General features: G+C 44.9%; 2 protein-coding genes across 4 annotated transcripts in view; one reads left to right on the top strand and one right to left on the bottom strand.

Annotated features, from left to right (window-relative positions):
* The first annotated feature begins 6,164 nt into the window (after positions 1-6,164).
* On the top strand, positions 6,165-16,019 carry Tyms (thymidylate synthetase). The gene is made up of 7 exons (XM_090353366.1): positions 6,165-6,362; positions 7,612-7,685; positions 9,499-9,673; positions 12,055-12,156; positions 12,897-13,072; positions 13,575-13,646; positions 15,788-16,019. The coding sequence occupies exons 1-7, from the start codon at positions 6,191-6,193 to the stop codon at positions 15,923-15,925; spliced, it is 909 nt and encodes a 302-aa protein (XP_090209492.1). The 5' UTR covers positions 6,165-6,190; the 3' UTR covers positions 15,926-16,019.
* Positions 16,020-17,727: 1,708 nt separating this feature from the next.
* Positions 17,728-18,397, bottom strand: part of Enosf1 (enolase superfamily member 1) — a 31,284-nt gene continuing 30,614 nt past the window's right edge. For all 3 annotated transcript variants that reach the window (XM_090353369.1, XM_090353368.1, XM_090353367.1), the window contains one exon: positions 17,728-18,127. In XM_090353369.1, coding sequence (XP_090209495.1) covers positions 18,026-18,127 — 102 coding nt within the window. In that variant the 3' untranslated portion in view covers positions 17,728-18,025. The remainder of the gene's footprint in view (positions 18,128-18,397) is intronic.

Raw genomic sequence — 18,397 nt, forward strand, 5'->3', positions numbered from 1 at the left:
GCTCTGCAGTTTAATGCAGTCCCACTTATCCAGCCTTTCTCTGATTTGTTGTGATTCTTGGTCCTTATTAAGAAAGTTTCGACCTGTGCCAAGGAAGCCTAGTGTATCTCCTATTCCTTCTTGTAAAGTTTTCAGTGTGTTGGCTTTTACCTCGAGGTCTTTGATCCATTTGGAGTTAATTCTAGTGCAAGGTGACAAAGAATCATCTAACTTTAGTTTTCTGCAGGTGCTTAACCAGTTCTGCCAGCACAACTTGTTGAAGAGGCTATCTTTCTTCCATTCTATTTTTTTGGCTCCCTTGTCAAAGATTAGGTGGCCATAGGTCTGTGGGTTAATATCTGGGTCCTCAGTTTATTCGATTGGTCTTCAGGCATGTTCTTGTGCCAGTACCAAGCTGTTTTGTTCACTATAGCTCTGTAATAGAGTCTAAAGTTTGGTACTGAAATTCCTCCTGTGCTGTTCTTTCTGCTAAGAAGTGTTTTGCTATATGGGGTCTTTTATTATTCCATATGAAATTTTGGATTGCCTCTTCTATTTCTTTAAAGAATGCCATTGGAATATTGATGGGTATTGCATTGAATTTGTAGATAGCTCTTTGCAAGATTGTCATTTTCACAATGTTGATTCTTCCAATCCAGGAGCATGGGAGGTTTTTCCATTTCCTCAGTTCTGCTTTAATTTCCTTTTTCAGGGTTTTAAAGTTTTCATCAAAAAAGGTCCTTTACATTCTCAGTTAAGATAATTCCTAGGTACGTTATTTTCTTTGAGGCTATTGCAAAAGGAGTTGCTTTCCTGATTGTTGCCTCATTCCTCTCACTGTTGGCATAGAGGAAGGCAGTTGATTTTTGAGGGTTAATTTTATATCCTGCTACCCTTCCAAAGTTTTGAATTAGCTCAAGGAGCTTGGGAGTGGAGTGTAAAGGATTCTTTAAATACAGAATCATGTCATCTGCAAAGAGGGAAAGTTTTACTTCCTCTTTCCCTATTTGGATCCCCTTTATGCTTGCTTCTTGCCTTATTGCACTGGCTAGGAATTCTAATACTATGTTAAAGAGGAGTGGAGAGAGTGGGCATCCTTGTCTCGTTCCTGATTTTAGAGGGAATGGCTTTAGCTTTTTGCCATTAAGTATAATACTAGCTGTGGGTTTGTCATTCACAGCCTTTATTATACTGAGGAATGTTCCATGGATTCCTAGTTTCTCCAGAGCTTTTAACATAAAGGGGTGTTGGATCTTGTCAAATGTCTTTTCTACATCTATTGAGACAATCATGTGATTTTTGTCCTTGCTCCTGTTGATGTGTTGAATTATATTAATTGATTTGCATATGTTGAACCAGCTTTGCCTCAGAAGGGATACTACTAAAGATAAAAAGAACCAGAAAAGGGGGTGGGGAGGGTAAGAGAAAGAAATGGAAAGTGATACAATAAAAGTATGTCATGTGTATGCATGAAAATGTCACAAAGTCCATTATTTTATATAATTAACATGGGCTAATAACAATTTAAATATCCATACAGGTGTATCTTCCATTATTTTGCTATATATTCATTTTTCCATAAGGCAAGAGCATTTATCCTATTCTGATATTACTCCAGGGCAAAAAAACTATAAATAATTCACTGGTATTTTATTATTGCTACTTTGATTTAAAGGCAAGAAGACTGAATACATCCCAGATCCAGTAAGAAGTACCTCTTCAGCTGAGCACTGCAAATTCTCGCACTCAAGACAGATTAACACAGTAAAAATGGTTGTAGGAGATAATGTCAGTCAGATATTGTAACATACTGTTCATTTACTTGTGTGGAATGGCAATTTTTATTGCTAGTCAAACTGAATGAAAGTGAAAATTCCTCCTAAATAAATGTACCTATTCTATGATGCATTAAACAAATGTAAAATCACTTATGTCCTGTTAACTGCAAATGTGCTTTTTTCTTTCTGCCCTCTCCTTCCTCATTCCTCAAAGAGGCCCAGACTGGCCTTGAATTCTCCATCCTCCTGCCTCAGTCTCCTGAGTGCTGAGAGTACAGGTGTGTGCCATACAGAATAACTGAATGGAATGAATGGAAAAGATGAAACTTTCTTTAAATCCTAACCAGAGCATATTCCTTTGATGGTCTCCAATAAACAGCACCTATTCAACCATACACTTCATGTTAGGGCAGAAAATAAGCCTCTGGTGCCCCACTTAATGTTTTATGTGTGGCTCATAAACATCAATAAATAGTAACCATAATAATAAAAAAATTGGTACCTGAGTCATTGTTAAAAAAACAACCATTTCCTAACTCTCCTTTACCTGATTTGTTTTGGCTTGGTTTGATTTCTTGTTTTGAGGATGAGATCTCACAGTGTTATGCAAGTAGGTCTCAAATTCCTAGGTTCAAACAACCTTTCTGCTTCAGCCTCTCAAAAGCTGGGACCATAGGTAGATGCCATTATGTATGCTCCTTTATCAACTTTTACCATCCCTTCTGAGAATTTGTTGTACAAAGAAAGACTTTTTCTAGATAAATTGTCTTGAAATATTTTTTGTTTATTTGACATTGAAAGAAAACTGAAAATGATTCACATGGGTTTTTTTTCTGACTTTCCAATGTAAGCTGAAAATATTAGCAATTGTTTTGGCTAGTCATGGGCTTGAACTCAGGGCCTGAGCACTGTCCTTGGGCTTTCCTCAAGGCTACCATTCTACCAATTAAGCCACAGCACCATTTCCAGCTTTTCTATGTATGTGGCACTGAGGAATCGAACCTGGTCTTTGTGTATGCTAGGCAAGCACTCTACTACTAGGCCAAACTCCCAGCCCCAGTATTAGCAAATTTTAAGTTTCCTATGTATTACCAATATATATCTCTTAATAATTGAGTCCCAAGAAAAAAAACAAAACAAGAAGAAAAGACAGAAAGAGAAAAAGAAATATACCTCTGAATGAAAGGAACCTTTAGGTCCCCCAGAACTGTTCATGTATACAAAACTAACCATTATATATTTTTGTCTTTATTTTCAGCTTCTTCACAAAGCATTCTTGAAGTGTTGCCAGTATTCAGGTGACCTTCTCAATGGACTCTTATGTAGCCACTAGCTTCCTTGCACAGAAGCACTTGTCAGTTTGGATGGTGCTGGAGACTGAACCCAGGGTTTCACGATCTCCCAACCAGCCACACCCCCTGCCCACCTGCAGATCTCTTATTTAGAAAGTTTCGACTGTGTGCTAGGATTTCAGTTCCAAGGAGATAAGGACCTTGCCTGAATTGCTCTTTGTTGGGGCAACATGGAAAGCTCTGTGACAAAATGCTTGTTGAATACAAGTATCTGAGGATCATTCGTTCTACCTAACCTTTATTGGCAGCCAGTTTGTTTTGTGCTGATTTGGGGGCTGGAATTCAAGGCCTGGATGCTCTTGCTTAGCTTTTTCACTCCTGGCTGGTACTCTATCACTCGAGTGATCCCTCTATCTCTAGCTTTTTGTGGTTAATTGGAGGTAAGAGTCTCATGGACTTTTCTGCCCAGGCTGGCATCCAAGTGTGATCCTTGGATCTCAGTCTCCTGAGCAGCTAGAATTACAGGAATGAACCAGCATCCAGTTTTGTTTTGTTTTGTTTTGTTTTAAATGCAATACTGAGGCTGGAACCCAGGGCTTTGTGGTTGCTTGGTAGGTACTGAATGGCTACTGCAGCCATGCTGGTCATTATGAAACCAGACTTTCAGTACTCACACAGGCGCCCTGCAGTGTGCAAGACAATCCTGCCCAAGGAAAAAATAAGCCCCATCCTAAGCACCCAGGTCTTTTGATAGACCCTGTGGCTCATTGCACACTCAGCACTGAGCCTCTACTGGGGTAATCAGCTCAACATACCTAGAACAATCTCAAATGAGTCCAGACCCCCGTGTCCCCCATTCTATCAACTGGTTCTTTGAGCTCAGATTACAACAGTCTCAAAGTACCAGAGACACAGTCACCTGGAATGAAGACAGCCCTCTCACCAGTACAATGTAACACACAGCAGGGAGTCAGTGCACAGCACCAATATTGACATACTGCATATTTTATAGAGAAGGAAATTAAGCAAGAGGCACAAACAGAAAGCCATTCTCCCTGGTTCTTACCTTTTTCTTCTAGGAGAACTAGAGAACTAAAGAGTTCTCTGACCTCATTTTCCTGAAAATAAATCCTAAATCTCTCATACCAGAAGGCTAATTTATACCTAGAGGCAATAGAAATCTGAATAAACAAGTCTTGCTAAATCACCCTCCTCCTTCACAGTATCATCTGTTTTTTTTTTTTTTATTACCACTTTATTACAAAGCACTATCTTTCCCTTACCATCTCAAGGCCATGGTGTGGAGACAGTACTTTTGCTCCTCTCCACACTGGAGGGCTGTCTTTCTAAGGGAACTGTGGATGGTTTTTGAGCATGACCACTACACTGGACTGGAGGTGGGGTGAGGAAGTAGAGGATGAAGGATCAAGGCTGATTCAGGAAAGCCAGTTCAGTACAACCTGGATGAAAGGGATTTGATCTATATGCTCTCCTGTGAAATGTGACTGGACAGGTATAATTTTCATTAGCTGCCTACAGACATCTTCCTGAATTGATACGTTTGTCTAGACTGAAAATCCCATTCTAGATACCCCAAGAGGCCTTGACAGGAATCCAGATTCCCCTCCCCTGTGTGCATTTCGGCTTCTCCCTTGAGGAACATCCATACTACCAAACAATAGGACAATCATTTCCACCACCAGGTTTGTGAAATATTTTCTGAAATACTCCCTTTTCTCTCCAATTAGCTCCAAAATGCCAACATTTCCACACATCTTTCAGATTCTATTTAGTGAAGACTCTGCACCATATAAAAGCAGGCAATGGTTGTTTTAGCTGAACACAAGAGGCCAAGCTGCAGATAAAAGACATTTAACTAACTCCTCCCAGTAATTAATACTTTTAACTCGAGGCACGCACTTTAGCAGACACTAAAACCTTTCCCTTATTTTGTCAAAAATGCCCAAGAGAATCCATTTATGAAGAGAGGTTTATTTCTACTCACTTGTTTGAGAAGTCTCCGCCCAAGGTCTGTGGGTAGTTGAAGATAGGAGCAAGAGGGTGGGGCAGAGAAGCTGCTTACCTCATAGCAGGCAAGAAGCTCCAAGAGGAAGAAGCTGTGAGTGCTTGGGGGGGGGGGCACTTAATAGGCCTGTAACTTTCAGCTGGTACACACCACCCACCCCTTAAAGGCTCCACCACCTTGCCATGGCTTACAGGCTGACCACCAAGCCCGACACCTGGACTTTTGGAGATGCTTATCCAAACTATAGTACTTGCAAAAAACAAACAAACAAAAAAACGAGAGGAGATAACCAAGAAAAATAATCATGAGTGCTGGAACACCAGTGGCTCACAGCTGTGACCCTAGCTACACCCAAGGCCCACGTACCCCACATTTCAACGGAGCTCACATCCTGTTCTTCAAGGCCCCAGATGTGGCCAAATACATTTTAACACTTGCAGTGTTTTCAATGTTGTTGCAGATCGTTCCTTGCATGCACATGTATTATCACACTGTAAATGATCAAACAGTTCATATTCATCAGCGTTTGTCTGATAGGTTTCACCAAAGTTTAAGAAAAAAATAAAGTCTGTGTGTGTGTGTGTGTGTGTGTGTGTGTGTGTGTGTTGTTGAAAACACTGGACCTTCACTGGTCAAAGCTGTATTATGGCTCGCCATGTTCAGACCTATTTATTGTGCCAGCCTAGCAAGCAGGGAGTCCTGAGTTCACGCCAGAAGGAAAGAAGGAAGGAAGGAAGGAAAGGACGGAGGAGGGAGGGAGACAGCTGCAGTGGAAGTGCGGGTCCGCGCGTCTGCGCCTGCGCTCGGTGGCGGGTTGGCCGTCTGCAGGAACAAGTCTACACTAGTCCGTAGGCTTGCCCCAGCTTTGGTGACCCCTCCGCAGAGGCTGGCGCACCAGGGTGCTGGGCTGAGTGTCCCCGGCGGGCGCGGCGGGGCACGAGGCGCGCGCGCGAGCGGGTCCGCACTTGGCCGCCAGAGGCGCGCGGACAGGGGGGCGCTGGGTCCTCGCTCGGGCGGGCGGGCGGGCGGTCGCTTCCCGGCAGGAAGAGGCGGAGCGCGGGACGCTGCGCGCGCGGAAGGGTGCCCGCCGCCCACTGCCCTCCGCGCCGCTCGCCATGCCCGCCGTGCCCGCCGCGCCCTCCGTGCCCGCCGCGCCCCTGGTGCACGGGGAGCGGCAGTACCTGGGGCAGGTGGAGCACATCCTGCGCTACGGCTTCAGGAAGGAGGACCGCACGGGCACCGGCACCCTGTCGGTGTTCGGCATGCAGGCGCGCTACAACCTGAGAGGTGACCCCGGCCGGGCCCCCGGGGGCGCGGGGACCGTGCGCCCCGGCTGCGGGGAGGGGGCGCGCGGGCCGCGGTAATCCCTACCCCTGATGCCACAGGGAGGCTCGGGCTCGAGGGAGGCGCCCTGGGTCACAGCAGGGAGTGTCACCCGGGCCCTCGTGGCTCCCCAGCCTTGGTCCTCCAAGGCTGCTACCTCCCCCTCCCCCGCCCCCAAAGCGTTCTGACTCTATTGCCTGATCCATAGCTAGGGCGTGGGACTGGCCTGTCCGGGCGACCAGGAGCCCTTAGATTTTGTTCCCCCCCTTTCCCCTCCTCGTTGTTGGTCAATGTGCATTGCAACATTTTTTTTTTTTTTAAACTAGAGCGAAAACGCTCTAGTTTCCCGCCACGGTGGTGGCGGGAAGAGAAGAGGACCGGGAGTCTGGGCGGGAACTTGTGGGTTCCGGATTATTTCCCTCTTAAACCTAGAAAGGAGTTCTGGTTCCCACTGCCTCCTTCCCTTCCTATTACAGCATGGCCCCGGGGTGGGGGTGGGGGGAGTTTCCCAGGCCTGATGTAGGTCTGGATGGGGGAGTGCGGGGGTGCACGGGAGTTGGGGCAGTAGGTGGCATGTCTTTCACCTCGGCGATCCCTGGGATTGAGCCCCAGTTGCTAGGAAAAGGGGATTCCTCCAAGGTGCTTCTGCACCCTTGACCCGTGGTTTTGAAAGGGAAACGTTAGGTGAGCAATGCATCTACACTAGGGAGACTCCCAAGCGCCATTAGCTACTGCAGCTGATCTAGTTGGACATTCTGGAATTCTCCAAGCAGGGATTTCCTTCTACTGCTCTCCACAACCAGGGTTCTAAAGGCTTTAGTCTTTAGTCAAGTTACTCTGCCTCAGAGGTTAAGACGCGGGGCAAATGCTCTTTATCCTGGGAGCCTTGTGGGCACAGTGGTGGGACAGGATCACAGTGGTGGTGGTTGTGGGGGCTCTTTTTGTTTCCACACAACCTGCTGCCCCCATCGTGTCCAGGCCAGTGTGACTCCAGTGGGTGGTCCCTGAACAACATGTTACTGACTTGCCTTGCTGCCTGAGGGCCCCACCCTCACTCCAGGTGGCCACTGGGCAGCAGCTGGCATTTTCTGACTGCGCTGACACCCCAGGGCTTTACATCCTGGGCACTTTTCCTCTACAGAGAAAGTTGGGCCGTGGCAAGGTGTGTCCCATATGCCGACAGATGTGGCAAACTTTTTTCTTTTTTTTTCAGATGAATTCCCTCTGCTCACCACCAAACGTGTTTTCTGGAAGGGTGTTTTGGAGGAGCTGCTGTGGTTTATCAAGGTACAGAAGCTGCTACAACCAGTAATCCAACAGTCCATTCACCACACCCAACCGGGAGCATTTAAAAGTCTGATCACGTGGTCCTCAGCCTTCAGATTCAGGCCTTTCCCCTTTCACCTGTACCAGCCAAAGTTCCTGTTTTGGCTCCTTTTCCTGCTTTTTTCTGCCCCACCCAGGCCTCTCCTGCTTTCCCCTGGAACATTCTTCCACTCAGTTCAGTCTGCTGCCACCTTGACCTCCTGGTTTAAGACTGAGATATCTCCTCCCCCTAGCTTCTTTTGCTTCTGTGGGAAGCAGCATCCTCTGGTGTGTGGTTTGGGCCTTATTTCTCCTTGAGGAGAGGGAAGAGGAGAGGTATCAACAATAAGTGAAATATCTTGTAAGCATCAAAGAGTGTTTCTCTTCTTGCTGTTGTGTCCCTAGGGCTTACAACACAGCCCTAGCCTCTGGTAAGCACACAGAATATATTGATCACTGTGTAGGAGGTAGATGCCTATTAGTCACTCACAATTAGCAATTGCTAACTCCTCCCTTCTCCATATTCCAGTCCAGAACCAGTGATATTCTGGGCAGTGTTGTGCAGAGTATCTGAGGAGACAGGCACGTGATCTTTGGTCAAACCAGACCTGAGAGTTGTTAATAGATTTTAGAAAGGATTTAATTGTGGTCTAGTGTGTCTTCCGTGTTCTTGAAGGATTTTGTTTTATCTTGGCTTTTCATCTGAAAGCCTTTAGCAGGAGACATATCTACAGATAGCTCAGAAGAGGACTCACACACATATCTACTGATAGCTCGTGTGTGTGTGTGTGTGTGTGTGTGTGTGTTGGTACTGGGTGGGGCTTGAACTTTTTATGCTCCGTTACTTGAGCTACAGCTCCACTTGTAGCTTAGCTAAATTTAACATAGCTAAATTGATGGAAAAGGGAGAAATTTGAAGCAGATTGTGAAAGACTGAGAAATTACTTGTGAGGGGAAAAAGGAGTACAAATGCAACAACCGAAAGTGAGGCAGGAAGGGAGATGAATCCCTAAAATATGTTCATGTGTTTTAACATCAGGCTTGAAATTCAGTTTTCTAAGAAATCCTTACCAGCTATACAAGATGCCCCTTATCCACTGGGACCTTCATCAAATCCAGGAGTTAGAATACACCAGGAGTTCTGACATACCTGCACTACAGCTTGGGATCTGTGAACAAGACAGGGCCATGTAAGGGTTAATCCATGCCCAGCTGCATTTTGCTAGTCCTGACTGTTTCTTACAGTAGACATGTATCAGTATTGCTCCTGTGCTCTTATAGGTGAGGTTAGAGGGGTGAGCTGAGGAGTAGATATAGCAGGGTCAGGTTCCAAGTCCCCAGGTATATGACCCACCATATCCAGAGACTCTAGAAAAGGAGAGGGGTCTGTCCTGTTCCTGCATGATGAGGATACAGATAAGGATGCCATGGGCATAACCTAATGGAGCGAAGTCAGATACACATAAGGCCTTGGAAGAGAATAGCCTTTTAAGTGTAGGTTGTATAGGGAGTATTGATTGGGGGGAACATGATGGCACAGAGAGGAGGTGAATACAGCTGTATCCAAATTTGGTCATGTATAACTGGTATGAACTGGCTTGAAGGGTGGTCTGGTCATTCTGAAGTGCCCAAAAGTTTGTGCTGAGACCAGTCTATTTCAAGATAGAATGGGCTCCACACACCGCTGTGGCTAAGTGGCCATCCTCCAGTGGCTTGTGGACTGGAGTCTCTTGGAGGCTTACACCAGGTGGCATGAAGTCCACTTAGATGCCTGCTCTGTCCTCATCTCTTGCAGGGATCCACAAATGCTAAAGAACTCTCTTCCAAGGGAGTGAAAATCTGGGATGCCAATGGATCCCGGGACTTTTTGGACAGCCTGGGATTTTCTGCCCGAAAAGAAGGGGACCTGGGCCCAGTTTATGGCTTCCAGTGGAGGCATTTTGGAGCAGACTACAAAGATATGGATTCAGGTGAGGAAATGGTGCAAGCCTTGACTTCTAGCTGAGTCCAATCCATTGTTTGAGGTAAAGTTTGGAGGTGATACGCCAGAACCCTAGCTCATACTTTTGTGTTTTGCACACGTGTGTGTGTGCATGCATGGATGCATTCATGCACTAATCCTAGAGCTTGAACTCAGGAGCCTGAACACTGTCCTTGAGCTTTTGTGCTCAATAGTAGTGCTTTGCCACTTGAGCCACAGCTCTACTTCTGTTTTTGTTTGTTTGTTTGTTTGTTTGTTTTGGTGATGACAGTCTCACAGCCTTTCTTGCTTGGTCCTGCTTTGAACCACGATCCTCAGATCTTGGTCTCCTGACAAGCTAGGATTGTAGGTATGAGCCCCTGGAACCCAGCTTCATGTGTAATTTTGATACTGAAACTCGACACCGAATTAAGGTGTGGGAGCCACAGCTATGTCTTGTAAAGAGCTGATCATATTCTCGGTCACTGACATTTATTGGGCATTTGGAACTTTGCATCCCTGTGTCATTGGCAGATAGCACCGGACCAGTGTTTGCATTGGAAAATGGAAAGTAAATCCTTGGGAGACAGAATGGAAACATGGTTGTGGTTTTCCTTTTCGTGCTGTAGGTGGCGCTGTGGTGACAGCACAGTTGACTGGGTTACCTCTCTGTAGGAACAGACCAAGAATTCAACATCTCATGTCAGGTCTTGGACCTTCCTTTTCCTGTTGGTGGCACCACTGAAGTGTCACAGAGTCCTGGCTTTTGGTGCTTCCTGTTTTATGGACAGTTTTCAAAGTAAATGCCACCTGGAAAGGGGTGTGCCTCTTTGCAGGAAGTGACACTTTACTGGCTGGGCAGGACCAGCAGCCTGAACAAAAGGCATGCCATGTAAAGGGATGGCTATAACTTGCTTCAGCTAACTTGATGGACTTAGGCCTGGTGCTGCCCACATTCTTCAGCAAAAGCCTAGATTTGTCTTCTTGTGTGATCCTGAAGTTTTCTTAATGTGGCAACTTCCAGAAATTTCAAATGCAGTGTGGACCAGAAGTGGACAAATTCATAACGCAGAAAATAAAGTGGGCATTGCCTGGGGGTGGGGGGCAGGGGAATGGGGAAGTAATGTGTAGTTAAGAGTGCTCAGTAGTGTGGCTCTACAACAGTATGGATGCTTTTAGTGTGACTGCATTGCACACTTGAACATGGATCTAGTGGTCATTTTCATGTTAATGTGAACTTTATCATAATGTGTGTGCTGGGTCCCAGGAGCTCACACCTGTCACCTAGTCACTCAGGATCTAGCTACTCTATATGTGAGGATCTACACTCAAGGTCAGTTCAAGCAGAAAAGTCTGAGAGGCCCTTTATCTTCAATTAACCAGCTAACAAACTGATCTGGATGCATGGCTCCAATGATAGAGGTCCAGCCATGATAGCAAAAAGCAGAATAAGCATTCCATACCCTGAATTGAAACCTGGTGCCAGCAGACGCTGCTCCCCCCACCCCCTGAAAAAAGTAATGTGGACTAGACTGTTGGTTCTTCATGTGAGAAGTGTGCAGCGTGTTGGCTTCTTCTCTGGGCATGAGGGTCTTCCCCTAGCTTAAGTCACCTTTCTTCCTGCCTGGGAGTCAGTTATTTCTTGTGGCCTGATATATTAAAAGTTGTATGTGTGCCAGCTGTTGTAATGCCAGTATGGAAATTTGTCTTCTTTGTTTAAAATGTTTCATTTTGAAATTAATAGATTCACACACACAAAAAAAACTGAGAAAGAAATGGCAGTTTCCTGTACCCTTCACCCTTTTCTCCCCTGGTAATACCTTGTACTCCATCTGGCATGAATTAGCTGTAGTGCAATCTCCAGGGTTCATCAGTTTTATACACACTTATCTGTGGGTGTATGTGTAACATACGCGCAGAAAACCATGGGGCCTCTGCCCTGATGACTTTATCTACCCTTAGCCTCCTCCCAAAGGCGTAGTTGCTAAGCACTATTAATTGGATTAAATTTCTACCCTCTAAACACTTCACAATAAAGATTAAATTTCAACGTATGAACCCCTAGGGTTCACACCATCTCCAGACCACCACTTAGAAATAAGGGAAGGTTAGGGGAGAAAATGAAATTGCATAAGCCAAAAAATATAAAAGACTGATCTACAGGAAAGCAAACAGACTGTCACAGCTCCAGAAAACAGATTCAGGAAGTCAGGCAGGGCCCTGAACTCAACATCAGAGAGGCACAGAACATGCTGGCTGTCTTCCGACCATGGATCTGGGAGGAACATGGAGTGAGGCCTGTAAGAGATGGCTTCAGGGCCACCTTGTGAGGCTGTGAGTAAACACACGGCACACACACACACACACGTCCTTCTTCTTGACAATTCACAGATTACACAGGCCAGGGAGTAGACCAGCTGCAGAAAGTGATTGACACCATCAAGACCAACCCCGACGACCGGCGGATCATCATGTGTGCCTGGAACCCAAAAGGTAGAGAACAGCCCAGCCATCTCCTGCGTTAGCCTAGTAAGCTCAGAGGGTCACATGTGCAAGGCACCACTGTGACAGATGACCCTGAGAACTGTCCTGGCCATGAAGCTGTCACGCATGTAACCTGGTGCGGTCATGCTTACCCCATAGTCATCCTCATATTAGGGGTTTGGGCTAACGTCTTATGCATTTGGGGGCCAAGAGTTTGGCCTAGTGGTAAGACTGCTTGCTTAGCATGCATGAAGATCCAGGCTCGATTCCTTGGTACCACATACATAGAAAAAGGCAGAAGTGGTGCTGTGGCTCAAGTGGTAGAGCACTAGGCTTTAAGAAAGCCCGAGGATAGTGCTCAGGCCCTGAGTTCAAGCCCCAGGACTCAAAAAAATAAAAATCTATGCATTTATATTTGTTGTTATTCCAAAAAGAGCCTTAAAAGGCCTATGAAAATACCTATAGTTTTTTTATGTTAGGTTTTTTGTTGTTGTTGTTTTTTTTACAGTATTGAGGCTCAGTCTCAGTTCCAGCTTGCTAGGCAGGTACTATATCACTTGAGCCACACTCTGGCCCTTTTTGCTGTGGCTTTATGGAAGGGTGGTGGAGTATTCTGTTACCGCTTGATGGGCAGTGGTGGTGGGAATGGCTGTGGCCAGGAGGTGGTTTGATATGGTATCTACCACCTGTGCTGGCTTCTGCTGTTTTACCTTACTGACAGCACCTTTCCCTCTGTGCTCACTCTTCAGATCTTCCTCTGATGGCACTGCCTCCCTGCCATGCCCTGTGCCAGTTCTATGTGGTGAATGGGGAGCTGTCCTGCCAGCTGTACCAGAGGTCCGGAGACATGGGCCTGGGTGTGCCCTTCAACATCGCCAGCTATGCCCTGCTCACCTACATGATTGCACACATCACAGGCCTGCAGGTGGGCCGCTCAGGAACTGGATAGTAGCCGAGTGCTCTGAGCTCTTCCATTCTTTCACAGGGAACAGATACATTGAGGCAGTGTGGTCTGACTGGTAGGAACCCTGGGGAGAAGCAGTAGAATATGAACTGGCTCACTCTGGAGCTTTGCTGTCTCGAGGTGTATGTGACCTTACAGGCTCATGTAGTGCCACTTTGGTGAAAAAAATTTTTCACTAAAGCCACACTGGCTAATTTATTTATTTAAAGAGCTTTGGGGGGCCAGGAGTTGGGCCTAGCACACATGAAGCCCTGGGCCCAATTCTTTGGTACCACACACAAAAAGCCAGAAGTGGTGCTGTGGCTCAAGTGGTAGAGCACTAACCTTAAGCTGAAGTACTCAGGAACAGTGCCCAGGCCCAGCGTTTAAAACAAAAACCCTTGGGTACTTTACCTAATGTGCAATTGCTTGATGTTTTAAAGGAACTAAAACTGTTCTGGTTTCTCCCATTGAATTTATTTAGCCAGGTGACTTCGTACACACTTTGGGAGATGCACATATTTACCTAAATCACATTGAGCCACTGAAAATTCAGGTAAGAATAATTTATGTATTACACTCTTTTTTGTTTGTTTATTTGGTGGTACTAGTATTTTAACTTGAGGACTCAAACTTTCTAGTCAAGTGCTGTACCTCTAAGCCACACCCCAGCAGTTTTTTTGCATTGTTTCTTGAGATAGGGTTTTACTTTTTGCCTAGGCACACACTTGAATTGTAGTCCTTCTGTTTTATCCTTCTCATACTAGCTGGGATGACAGATGCCCAGTTTTTTTCATAGATGTAGAATTTTGTGAACTTTTTAGAAAGCTAATGGTTGGCCTAGAATTATGAGCTTCTTGATCTCAACCTCCCAAATAGCTACTAACAACATTGAATAGTGTGGGATATAAATATACATTACCATACCCAGCTATTGATTGAGAAAGAAGCTTGTACATGCATGTGTGAGTTGGCCTCAACCTGGGATCTTTTTTGATCTTGACCTCCTAAATAGCTGGGATTGCAGGCATGAGCCACTACTCTTGGTATGTGGTATATTCTTTTGAGTTTGGCATCTTTTCCTGATTTTTGTGGAACACTCCTTACATCAGAAGCACTTTGCTTGATGTTGTGTCTGAGGTAAATATGTCATGGCCCAATTGCAGGGCTTTGAGTTAGGGGAGGTGGGTAGGGAGAAGACTGATACATACTTCAGCAATCACAGTCACTGAATGTGACGGATGCACAAATGTACTGAGCACCAGAGAGGAAGAGTCACATTTGAGACCTTCCCTGAGTTGGCATTTGAACTCTTTTTACTTGAAGGAGTATTGAGATGCCAGTGTTCTTCATTTTATGCCCAATACAGTATTTAAGTCTTAACTTTCAGGGGCTTGTCTGTTCTTCAGACCCCTTGCAGGGGTGGGGATTGTCTGGCCTGGGCCAGAAAACACACATGGTAGATGATGGGACAGACACATGTAATCCTCATGTGCTTCCTCTTTTTTTTTTTTTTTTGCCAGGCCTGGGGCTTGAACTCAGGGTCTGAGCACTGTCCTTGGGCTTTCTCAAGGCTAGAGCTCTGCCACTTCAGCCACAGCACCACTTCCAGTTTTTCTATGTATATGATGCTGAGAAATCCAACCCTGGTCTTCGTGCATGCTCGGCAAGCACTCTACCACTAGGCCAAACTCCCGGCCCTTGTGCTTCTTCTTGACTGCCTACCACCCTCTTTCTGTATTGATAATTTTGTATGGCTCTTAGGAGAAGAGCCAGCAAATAATGACTTGAAATGATTAATAAAAATATAAGCATCTCATGGCAGGAGCTGGAGGCTCACTCTTGTAATCTTAGCTACTCAGAAGGCTGAGATGTGATGACTGCAATTCAAAGCCAGCCTGGGCAAGAAAGTCCCCAAGATTGTTATCTCCATTGAGCACCCCCAAGAAAGCTGAAAGTGGAGTTGTAGCTCAAGTGGTTAGAGTGGTAGGCTTGAGCACAAAGATCAGGAGCAACACCTAGGCCTTGAGTTTAAGCCCCTCCATTGACCAAAAAAAAAGAGTAAAATTTGTTAAAAACGCATCTGCATTATGAGCCTAAAGGGGGAAAACATACCAGTCCCTTCCAGATTACATACCTGAGTTCCTCCTATTTGGGTTGAGTCTCTTGAGTAGAGGTGACTGCAGGCTGGCTCAGCTGTTCTCTGCTCATGTGCTCTGTCCTGATGGACATAGTAGTGTGAGGTCATGCCTTCATGTCCTGACTGCCACTGTGTGTGCACCTCAGGAATCCTGAATGGCATTCCTTTCTATGAATTAAACAGATGCCTGCTTTTGTTCTTTTTGCCATGGTCAGTTGGGATGGGGATTATGGAACCCCCCAAAAACATACTGAATGCTCTTTTGAGTTTCAAATGGAAAAGTAAAAAAGACTGGGTTCGCATGTTTAATAAATTTACCAGGAGTTATGGCAAGTACACCTGGTGAGCTATCTAAGGCTGTGTAACATCACAAAATACCACGACTAGGTGTTTAGGCTCAGTCCTGGTTCCAGGAAGTAGGTACCTACAGTGTCACACCCCTATAACACAGGACTGTGTTGATAGAACCCTATGTGCTTCTCTTATAAAGGACATAGGGAACAGAATTAAAGCACAGTGTACCAGTATTGAAAAATCATTCCCCGCTTTTGTTCTAGCTTCAGCGAGAACCAAGACCTTTCCCAAAACTCAAAATCCTTCGACAGGTTGAGACAATTGATGACTTCAAAGTGGAAGACTTTCAGATTGAAGGATACAATCCTCATCCGAGTATTAAGATGGAAATGGCTGTCTAGAGTGCTTTTAAAAGAGCCATTACAAGGATGTTGCCTGCCTTTTGAAACCCAGGTGAAAGTTACTTTTGTTTTAAAGGAGAAAACTACTATAGTGGGTCAAAAAATATCTGTCAGTAACTTACCAGTTACTACTGCTTAGTGTTGAAGGGTGTTGTTTCTCTTAGTAATGGAAGGCATTGTTGAGTTGGGGGAGCTGACTGGGATGCATGAAATGTGGAGATGAGTTAAGTGCAGACACTGAGGAGAGTTTCAGTCATAGACATTCATGAAGGCTAGTGACTCATCATAAGCTGTTTTTCTGAACTTGAAATAACACCATCAATCCTACTGTACAGGGTCCTTATAAATGTGTATAAAGGTATATTTTGTTTTATATACTGCTGTAATAAAGAACTATTCTTTCTGTTTTCCTCATTGTGTTGTTTGCTTAGTTCCTCCTTAAAATTGAACCTTCAAATAAATGCTTTTTAGTGGGGTACAGTATACTTCATAAGTTCCATTTTGCTCTGTTTTTCCTTGATTTATCTCATTCTAGTTTTTTTTCTTTTGTGGCAGTCCTGGGGCTTGAACTCAGGTACTTGGCACTGTCCCTGAGCTTCTTTTGCTCAAGACTAACTAGCCACAGCTTCACTTCTGGCTTATTCTGTGTGTGCAGGACTGAAGAATTGAACCCATGCATGTTAGGCAAGCACTAGCCCATACTAACAGCCCCGTAGTTGCTTTTTTTTGTTGTTGTTGTTGGTCGTGGGGCTTGAATTCTGGGCCTGGGCACTGCCCCTGAGCTCTTTGGCTCAAGGCTACCACTCTGCCACATGAGCCACAGAGCCACTCCGGTTTTCTGATAGTTAATTGGAGACAAGAGTCTTGTGGACTTCAGTGCCCAGCTGGCTTTGAACCATGATCCTCAGATCTCAGCCTGCTGAGTAACTAGGATTACAAGTGTGAGCCATCAGTGTTCCAGCAGGGCATTTTTATATGAAAATAAAAAATGGCTATTTAGTTGTCTTTTTGTGGTCCTGGGGCTTAAACTCAAGGCCTGGGCACAGTTCCTGAGCTTTTTCGCTAAAGGTTAGTGCTCTACCAGCTTTTTGGGGGGTGGGGGCACTTAATTGGAAATGAGCCACCTGGACTTGCCTACTCAGGCTGGCTTCAAACTACATTTCTCAGATCACTAGGATTATGGGTATGATAAGTCACCAGCACCCTATGTACGATGTGGAAAATGAACTATGTAACTTGTGAGCATGGATAGGCATGAAGGAAGGGGTATCTATGAACCATTTGCTTCAATTTGCCTCAATAGTGTAAATTCTCTTAAGTGTGATCAAGAAAATGGATGCTGGCCAGGCACCAGAGGCTCACATCTGTAATCCTAGCTACTTAGGAGGATGAGATCTGGAAGATGGAGGTTTGAAACCAGCTGGAGCTGAAAAGTATAAGACTCCATCTCCAATTAACTAGCAAAAGATAGGGATGGAGGCATGGGTCAAGTGGTAATGTACCTATCAGAGAGAGAAGGGCTGTTATACTAGTCTGTGAAATCATCTTCCCTTTGATGCACCAAGATCTAATTTTTGACAAGTTTGAAATTATCCCAACAAGTTGTGACATACTGCTGACTTTCAAAGTATGGTTTTAATTACTATATAGTAAGCACTTGAGAGAAATTTTCTAAGAAACTTCTGGACTTAGATAAGTAACTATTTGTTAGAGGATACAACAGAAAATGTATTGGCTTGACATTTTTTAATTTTTTGGTCAGTGGTGGGGTTTTGAACTCACAGCCTTTTTTGCCAAGTGCTCTACCACTTCGAGCCACAGCTCCACTTCTGGTTTTTGAGTGGTTGATTGAAGATACAAGTCTCAGGAATTTTTCTACCCAGGCTGGTTTCAAACCACGATCTTCAGGTCTCAGCCCCTTAAGTAGCTAGGATTATAGGCATGAGCCACCAGCACCTGGACTGTATTGACTTTTTGAAAAAAAACAAGTAGTAACAATGATTTAGCTGATCCATTAGGCTAACATGTTTGAATTGGGAAGGATGAAGTTAGAAGCCTTCTTCATTTAAGAGTTAAAAAGAAGGCATTCAGGCTCAACACTTAATTTTCTTGAGCAGAGAGGAGTTTCTTCCAGACTTCACCATGTGGGTACTGGTGTTTCTGCACCGATTCCTCCTTCATTTCAGTGGAGTACCCCGCAGCCTAGCAAAAACATCAAGTGAGCAATGATAATAACTACAGGGGACAGAAATGTCTATTTTGCCCTGCTACTAAGTGTTCTAAAATCAGCCAGAGACAGTTCCATATTTCAGAAACTTTCAGCTTGTCTGAAAGAGCAGAGGTGCACACCTTAATTGGCCACTCAAGATTAGTTACCAAAAGTCATCCAACTTCCTTTGATACTCAATGTCTGCCTATGAAAATGAGCTCTTAATCTGAACAAAATTGGGATAAATGGCTCTGATTACACAG

Source organism: Megascapheus bottae, chromosome 19 (assembly GCF_031878675.1).
Source record: "Megascapheus bottae isolate mThoBot1 chromosome 19, mThoBot2.hap1, whole genome shotgun sequence".
NCBI classification, from domain to species: Eukaryota; Metazoa; Chordata; class Mammalia; order Rodentia; family Geomyidae; genus Megascapheus; species Megascapheus bottae.